The sequence below is a fragment of the Buceros rhinoceros genome, unplaced genomic scaffold (assembly GCF_000710305.1).
Source record: "Buceros rhinoceros silvestris isolate BGI_N320 unplaced genomic scaffold, ASM71030v1 scaffold27773, whole genome shotgun sequence".
Taxonomy (NCBI): domain Eukaryota; kingdom Metazoa; phylum Chordata; class Aves; order Bucerotiformes; family Bucerotidae; genus Buceros; species Buceros rhinoceros.
Window position 1 is genome coordinate 5,522 of NW_010405782.1, and position 8,067 is coordinate 13,588.

At 56.8% G+C, this 8,067-nt stretch overlaps 1 protein-coding gene across 1 annotated transcript in view; it reads left to right on the forward strand.

Annotated features, from left to right (window-relative positions):
- The window catches only part of MVK (mevalonate kinase), a gene marked incomplete at its 5' end in the record, with an annotated part of 11,666 nt that extends 5,513 nt beyond the window's left edge, over positions 1–6,153 (forward strand). The window contains 6 exons of the mRNA XM_010133866.1: positions 163–266; positions 1,240–1,285; positions 2,052–2,142; positions 2,609–2,725; positions 5,529–5,682; positions 6,002–6,153. Coding sequence (XP_010132168.1) covers positions 163–266; positions 1,240–1,285; positions 2,052–2,142; positions 2,609–2,725; positions 5,529–5,682; positions 6,002–6,153 — 664 coding nt within the window. The remainder of the gene's footprint in view (positions 1–162; positions 267–1,239; positions 1,286–2,051; positions 2,143–2,608; positions 2,726–5,528; positions 5,683–6,001) is intronic.
- Between the last annotated feature and the right edge of the window lie 1,914 nt (positions 6,154–8,067).

An 8,067-nucleotide genomic window follows, 5' to 3' on the forward strand; every position in this document is an offset into this window, starting at 1 on the left:
AGTGACAACCTCAGCCTTCCCTGGTGCAACCTGAGGCTGTTTCCTCTCGTCCAGTCACTTCTTCCAGGGAAGAAGGGACTAACCTCCTCCTTGCTCCGTCCTCCTGTCGCTCTGCACATGCTGGTCTCAGTCGCGTACTGGAGTCATTTTCTTGCCTTTCAGATGGATGGAAGAAGAGCTGGCCTTGATTAACAAATGGGCCTTCCAGGGGGAGTGGGTGATGCATGGCAACCCCTCGGGTGTGGATAACGCCGTTGGTACCTGGGGTACGTGTGTGTTTGCTGCTCCCTGGCACTGAATGAGAGTGAGGCTGGGGAGAGGCTGGCGGGTGGCAGAGCAGCAGCCATGTCTCCCTCCTCTGCTGCACAGTGTCCATCAGCTGTGGGAGTGGAAGGTGCTGAGCAGCTGCCTCACTGCGCGGAGGTGCAGCAGAGGGGAGAGGAATGCCCAAACTCAGCCCCCTCTGGAGCTGAGTAGAGGGGGTCCTTTTCTGTCTTAGGTTGCCCCATCTCTAAGTTGGGGCTGGAGCCAGCCAGGCCGTTGGGGACCTGCTGCAGTGACACCAGAGATCTGCGTCCCCCAGGCAGGTGCCATGGGGCAGAGACCCTGCTGCAAAGAACCGATATTTCCACATTCTGGCATGGCCAGAGAGACCTAATCCTGTCCCAAGGACAGCGCAGGAGAAAATGCGGTTGGACAGCTGTCATTTGGTTTCAATTAGCAGAGACTTCCAAGCGGTTTGGAAACATCCTTTGAGACTTTTAATAATCTTTCTAATGAGACCTAATCGTGATGCCCCTGTAAAAGCAGGAGCCAAGTGAGACATTTCTGCTGGACAATGAAATTCCAGCTGAAGGGCGGCTGCAGACACCAGTGCACGCGGTCGGTCCGGTCTGAAACCTGCCTGCTTGCCTCTGCCCCAGGGAATCGCTGCTCGAGTCTTTTCTCTGTGAAGATTTAATGCTGGCCAAACTCTTTGCCTTTTAAAAAAGATATATTTAATGTGATCCCAGAGCAGGGGAGAGCAAAGGGAAAGGCATCGGGTTAACGACGTCCGGCCAGACCCTCTCATTAAGCCGGCAGGGCTAGGCAGATTCATGCTGCCTGCGAACACGGTTCATTTAGCTGGTGTTTCTTGCAATTACTGTCATACGCTCTGGGTGAGGTTCTAAAGATGAAAGACCTTCTGTCTCTTACCACGCTGCCGCTCGCCGTGACAATGCATGTATTTTACTTTAGGTGGAGCCCTGAGATACCAGTCAGGAAAAATCACACCATTAAAGAGGTAATATTGGAGTTTAAAAATAACCCTTGCGTGAGTGGGTGGAATACATCGGAGAGGGGCTGGCTGGATCGGATAGGGCCCGGGGTTGGTGGGAGGTCGCTGACGGCGCGGTTGAAGGGCCTCGTAGCTGGACTCTGGTGCGGGTGTGGGCAGCTGGAGCACTGTCTTGGTTTGGGGTGCACGGCACCAACGAAATGTTTGGTCATTACGTGACAGTAGATGAACACGGCACAAAGGATCAATATTAATTTCATGGCATTATGGGCAGCAGGGACCGATCTGCTCTGGCAGCAGGTGACATTGCGGGGAGGGGGATCGCTTTGCTCTACCTGGTGGTAGGACGCTGTGAAAACCACGCTGGGAGACAAATCCAGGTCCCGTGTGTTCCTGCTGCCTCCTGCCAGAGAAGTATCATCTGACTCCATTAAAGTCTTCCACAGTGCATGAAATTGCTCTATTAGCAGTTAATGGCTACTGCTGGCTAGTCTTGGAGATAGTATTTCAAAGGGAAAATCTTGCTTGAAAAACACGGATTTCAGTAAATACGTTACAGTCCTATTTATAGCACTAGTACAATTATTCCTTTTATCTAAGAGGAACCAGCCTGAACCCAGCCAGCACTTAAACCCCTGCTTCACTTTTTTAAAACTGATGGGACTCCTTATTGGGGGTTCTGGCCGAAATGGGCCTTTTGAGGCAGAACAGACTGGAGCTGCAGGGGGACTGGGAAGGACAGGGGTGAGGAAACATCTCCTGTTGCTTCCAGGGTGCCAATGCTGAGGATCTTGCTGACCAACACGAAAGTCCCCCGAAGTACCAAGGTTCTGGTGGCCGGTGTCAAGGAGAAGATGCTGAAGGTGCAGCACCTGCACCGTGGTGGGGTGGAAATGGACGCTGGGGTGGGGTGGGGAGGGAGCCCTCATGAGCTCCTTTTGCCTCGTAGGGGACTGCAGGTCTCATGGAGAGCTCTTGAGAGGCCCCTCTGTGATCGCTGCATTCCTGTCTGCTGCTAGCTAAAGCCCTGCTGCCCTGGGGTGGGGGTTCAGCTTGGCTCACCTCCTCCTTTTCCCCAGCGTTAACAGGGCTTGCCTCAAAACCCACCACTTTGCAACTATGGAAAGGTTAGTCCCTCAGGCCCCTTTCCCTCGCTTCCTCCGTTCTCCGCGGGTGGGAGCTGCTTAGCACGGTGGGTTTTTCTGTGAAGGAGCAGCCCCAAAAGGGGTGAGGCATGATCCAGCTCAAAGAGACCGGGGCTGGTGTGATGGCAGCGGTAGCAAAAGACAGCGAGTGGTCTTCTCACGTCTTGCCTTCCCCCCTTCTCAGTTCCCTGCGATAATGAAGCCTGTGCTGGACTCCATCGATGCCATTTCTCAGGAGTGCCAAAGTGCTCTGGAAGCGATGCCTGCAGATCCATCACCGGAGCATTACCCTGTGCTGGAGGTAAGGGGCTCGTTCGCCAGTATTTTTAGACACTGTTACTGTTGAACATCAAAATGTCATTTAAAGAACATTAAGGCTAAGAAAAAATGTGGTAGCAGGAAATGTTCAGTTCCGAGTGAAACCGTGGTCTGCGTGCGCTGCTTTTGTTGCCCTTCCTGGAGCCAGGGGACAGAAAACGCTGCTGGTGCCTCCACAAGGAGGGCGGGAGGGGGCCTGGTGCTTTGTGGACCTGTAGCTCCGAAGGTTTTGTTTCCCTTTGCTAAGAAACGTGGGGCAGGTTCAGGTTCCTCCCGACGCCGCAGGCCAGCCACGCTCCTTCTGGCAGTCGCTGCTTGTGAGACAACTGCTTTGTCACTGCCAAGGCAGGAGCGAGGAGCAGAGCCCAGCAGCCACTGGTTTGCGATGGGCTGGTTACGAGCCAGCTCCCATTGCTCCGCGCTCGTCCTGGCTCCAGAGGATCGCAGACAGAGCTGTGCCCAGAGCTGACCTGACGTTGATGCATGAGGTGCACACACAGATCTGTGTTTGCCTTGGCTTCGCTCGGAGCGGGAGAGAGCGCTGCGCTGGGGGGACCGCATCCAAGGGGAGGAAGGTTTCTTTGCAGCGCTGCTGCGCTGGAACACCGGTTCATACAGCCGTGGGGTGAGGGGGCGTGGCAGTGTCCCAGCTGAGGCAAACCTGGCCTGGCCCTGGCTGCCAAGTGACTTGGACCATCAAGAACCATTCAGTACCAGCGGTGCAGTTCCTTGTTGGCATCTGGGTCCCTCCCCTCAGTGCTCTGCCGTGAGGACCTGTGCTTGTCCTTGCGCTTGCTGGCAGGGTGTCCCCTCCGCAGCTGGAGGAGAGTGCTCCAGAGGGGCAGGAAAGGGCTCTGGGGTGGGACAGAGCTGCTGTCCCAGCTCGGTGTGTGGCAGCAGTGTAGGGCCGCTCTTAGCAGATGGTTGGTGCAGCCCTGGCCGCATGTGGGTGAGCTGCCGTGGGACTGCAGTGAGCACAGAGGGTCTTCCGTGGGATTCCCAACAAAGTCCTTCTGCTCCCTGCACCAAGGGGGAGGTGGGTTTCTGTACCCATTGGACTGGGCTGACCCTCACCAAGGGCTGAGCTGGCATCGGCTGGGGGAGAGCTGGAGCCTGTCTGCAGCTCAGGCTGTCAGAATTATTGTGAGATGGGGAAGATTTGACATGCTCTCTGAGATCTTCCCGTGACAGATGCCAAAGCACCTTGTGTGCCCTGCCTGGGAAGTAGCGCTGCGGTGAGTGGGTTTCTGCCTTGAATCTGTGTTGTCCTGTGCGTGAAGAGCCCGCGGAGGCACACTGATGATATGCAGCATATTTATATATATTTGGCCATTTCTGAGATGTGCAGTTGTGGTCAGGATTGTGTTTGAACCATCGAACTAGTCTAGTGTGTCATAAGCTGTCACCCAGTTCCTGGCAGATCTCGGGTCGGGAGATGACAGGCGTCTCAGATCATCGTAGGCAGCGCTGTGCCCTCGCTCAGGCATGTAAAGAGGCCTCTAGGTGGACGGATGTCTGTCCAACCCAGCGCAAAACCGGTGTACGCGCCCTGCGTGCCGCTGGCTCGTTCATCTCACCCATCTGAGAAGTGTAGCAGAGGCGGGGAGAGGGATTCTTCCTGCATCGTCCTCTCCTGGGTGGGGTTGGCGGGAGGCCTGGGGGAGGGCGATGGGACTGACACCTTCCCGCTGCAGCACGGCCTCTGCTGTGCCCTGCACGCAGCATCCCGCCCAGCTTCATGCGGAGAAGGGCACGGGAGAGCCTCTGTGGGGCCAGTCCTGTCCCAGCTGCTCCTGGCACAGCCACACGCCCCTGAGATGATGGAGTCGGGGTGTCAGAGCAGTGTTGTTGAGAAGGAGGTTCCTCTGTCGATGGTGCTGGTGAGCTGGCTGGGCACTGCGCTGCTCGGGGTCCTGGTGCCAGTCCCTTGCTCTGAGTGTGGGCCAAGCCTTTCCCTCTGCTCCTGAATTCCTCACCTCTAGCACTGGGAGGAGAGGAGCTGGAGCTGCCACCCCTGTGTGGTGTTGTCCAACCCTTGGGCCGTTTCGACTTTGCCATGGCAGCTTTCTCCTGGAGCAACGGGGTCTGGCAGCCCCCCAGGGCTGGGCAGCTCTGCTTGAAGAGTGGCCTGTGCTGCTCTCCCCGAAGAGACGACCCTCTTGACCCCGCTCGAACTGGGTGCCAGGCTCCCAGCACGGTGCTGGTGAGAGTCCCCGTGGCTGGCAGTGCCTGTGAGGAAGGAGAAGTGCTGCACAGTGCAGACACGGGGAGAGAACTCCCCCCTGCCTCGCCAGCAGCACTGCGTCAGGCTTGGCCATGTCAGAAGTCCCCTGGATTTAGTGATGCTTGATGGATTGCAGGGCACGGTGACAGCCAGGGTGAGAGATGCTGGCTTAGTGCCCTTCCCACGGCCAGCGAGGGGGCTTGTGCGGTCTCCAGCTCCCTGCTGGTGTGACAGGGGAGAGGTGAAGCAGTTGGGAGGCACCAGGGAGCTCCAATTTAGTGCCACATCCACATGCCTGCTGGCAGCTGCCGGCAATCAGGACTTTCCCAGAGGCTGTTGTACCGCTGTCACTGTGGCGGGCAGCAGCACAAATCATGAGGGGGCAGGGACAGATGAACAGCCCGGAATTCAGGCCCTGGCCTTGACCTTGGTGCCCCTGGGCCCTGAGACTTGCTCGTGGCTGAACTCCCTGCAGAGATGAGGTGGGCGGGCAGGCAGCCGCGGCTGCGAAGAGCCTCTGCCACTGTGTGCTCTCACCTGACGTGTTTGCGGTTGCTTTTAGGAGCTCTTTGATATAAACCAGCACCACCTAAACGTGATCGGAGCCGGCCATCCCTCCCTGGACAGGCTGTGCCGGGTGACGGTGTCCCACGGCCTGCACAGCAAGCTGACCGGGGCTGGCGGGGGCGGCTGCGGCATCACCCTGCTGAGACCAGGTCAGTAGCCTCTGCTCACCGTGGGGATCATTCCCCCGTTCCAGCGCCGTCCAGATTGGAAGCAGTGCTATACCTCGTATGGCTGGGGTGGGACATGGGTCCACGTCACGGGTGTGGGATGGCCTCTGGCAGAGCCACCTGGCAGCGTGGTGTGCAGTGTGTCACACAGAGATGGCTCAGCGCCTTCACGCACACATACCAGACCCTCATGGCATTGGCCCTGTCCCAGGGGCCAGTGTTTAACCGCACGATGGCTCATTCTGGTCTCCCCATGGTGGCCCAGCTGACTAATGGGCTGCTCTTGCCTTCCTCTTGGCAGACACTTCCCCGCTGGCCGTGGAAGCAGCCAAGCGAGACTTATGTGCCTGCGGATTTGAATGCTGGGAGACCAGAATCGGGGCCCCCGGTGTGATGCTGCACTCCTCCTCCTCTTTACCCACCAACTTGCTGTGCCTGCTCACCGCAAGTTAAGCTGCTGCCTCTGGCAAGACCAAGCTCTTGGCACCTCATCCTCGGAGCGATGACTGTGCGTGCCCCGAAGCCTGGAACCTTCTTTCCCGCTCTCCTGTGTGGAGGAGGATCTCTAGATGTGGATGCAGAGCCAGTTTCGGGCCTGGTGTCACTGGGAGCCGGGGGCTGTGATGAGGACCCGGGAGCAACGGCTTGTGCTTGCTGCGAATTTGACCCAGGCTCTCAAAATCCTGTTTTGAATTTACTTACTCGACTGCTGGGCTAATCCCCGGGGGCAGGAGGAGAGAGAGGGTCTGGGCTGGGTTCCAGCGTGGATGACGGCTCTTTGCTTGGTTCTGCTGCTTCGGGTGCACGTGGTGTCCCTTCCCTTCTCCCGGTGTCCCACAGGGGCTGGCACTGGGGATGTGCTTTGACATTTTCGGGTGAAGAGCATCTTGGCAGCTCGGGGCTTGACACTCAGGTCTCTGTTTCTGCAATTCACGGTGGAGAGGAAGCCTTTAAATACAGCTACTAATTAAGAGCTGGCTGATTAGAATGGAAGACAGAGCACAGTGCTGGTGCAATCATCACTGGTTTCACTCTGCTTGCGCTGCCGGGGCAGGGGGAGCTGGGGTGGAGGAGGGTCAACGACAGAGCAAACGGTTTGGTTTTAGATTGAAGTAGTTGTTTTAGGTAGAAAACCCCACCAAACCTCCTCCTCAAGAGCTGACTGTAACTTGCAGCTGGCCAACGCCGAAAGCTAAACGGATTTAGAGTGATTACACGAATGTCAGCGTGGTTTGTCCCTGTGGAATGTTAACGGGTTGTCCCCCGGATCTGAAGGGAAGGGGCCGCTCCATGTCTGGAGTCAGAGTATCCCCCAGTCAGAAGGCGGCTCTCGGTGCCTGTGGTCTCTTCCGCACCTGCCAAAGAGATTTTTATCCCTTTTCTGTTTGTCTGGGGGTTTTTAAGGGTGGCTCTGCTCAAGAATTGCATCACTCAAAGCCGAGTAATAAATGGATGGGGGGGTAGTCGCTGTCTCCGTCCAGCACAGGAGCAATCCCAGGCAGAAGCTGAGACGCGCTTGCTCTGCGCTCCCGGCAGTGCGGTGACCAGCTTCAGCTCCCCGCTCGCATGTGAAACTGTCTCTGGTTTTAATAAATTGATGGGTTTTATGTGCAAAGTGCTCTTTGATAATTGTGCTGGGTACAAAAGGAAAACAGCACCTTACGCTGCTTCGATAAAACCTGGTTTCAGGCGCTGCCTTCCTACACGTCTAATTACAATTCCAATTTGCATCCCGGAACGGCTTTACACTAATCACAAGTCAGAAAGCCTGATAAATAATTCACCATTTTCTAATACAGTGTAATCAATGTGCGATTCTGGAAGCGTGTTGCCTCTGTAACCGTTTAAATGTGTCTGGTGCGCACAAAGAAATGCCAAATTCAGTGCGGAGAAACTTCGCGTCAAACCGACGTGTCTGGGGCTGATCCTCACCAGCCGCCTCCTCGAAGGCGGCCCCGCAGCCACGAAACGGCCGCTGGAGGAGAAGAGTGGGGTGAAAATGCTGATTCAGTGGTTCAGATCATAATTAAACTGGGCAATTTAAACAGAGTGGGGTGTGGGGCAGCAGCTGGAGGCCTTGGCTCTGCCTGGGACACAGCCCTGGCACCTGGGGAGGCTTCTCCTGCAAACTTCCATCGTTCTCCGGGTTGTTTGAGGGTGTGGTGGAGGCTCAGAGGGGACACGGGAGAAGGCAGTGGCCAAGATGGGTGGGATCTGAGCCATGGTGGGGTGCAGCGTTGCGGCACACTCAGCGGGCACTGGCTCCCCAGGAAGGCTCCAGCACTGCCGGAGGTTTCCTCCACCTCCTTGGTGTGGGTGGGCAGGAGGGTGACGCTGGGATGGGCTCTGCGAAACTCGCCCCTGACC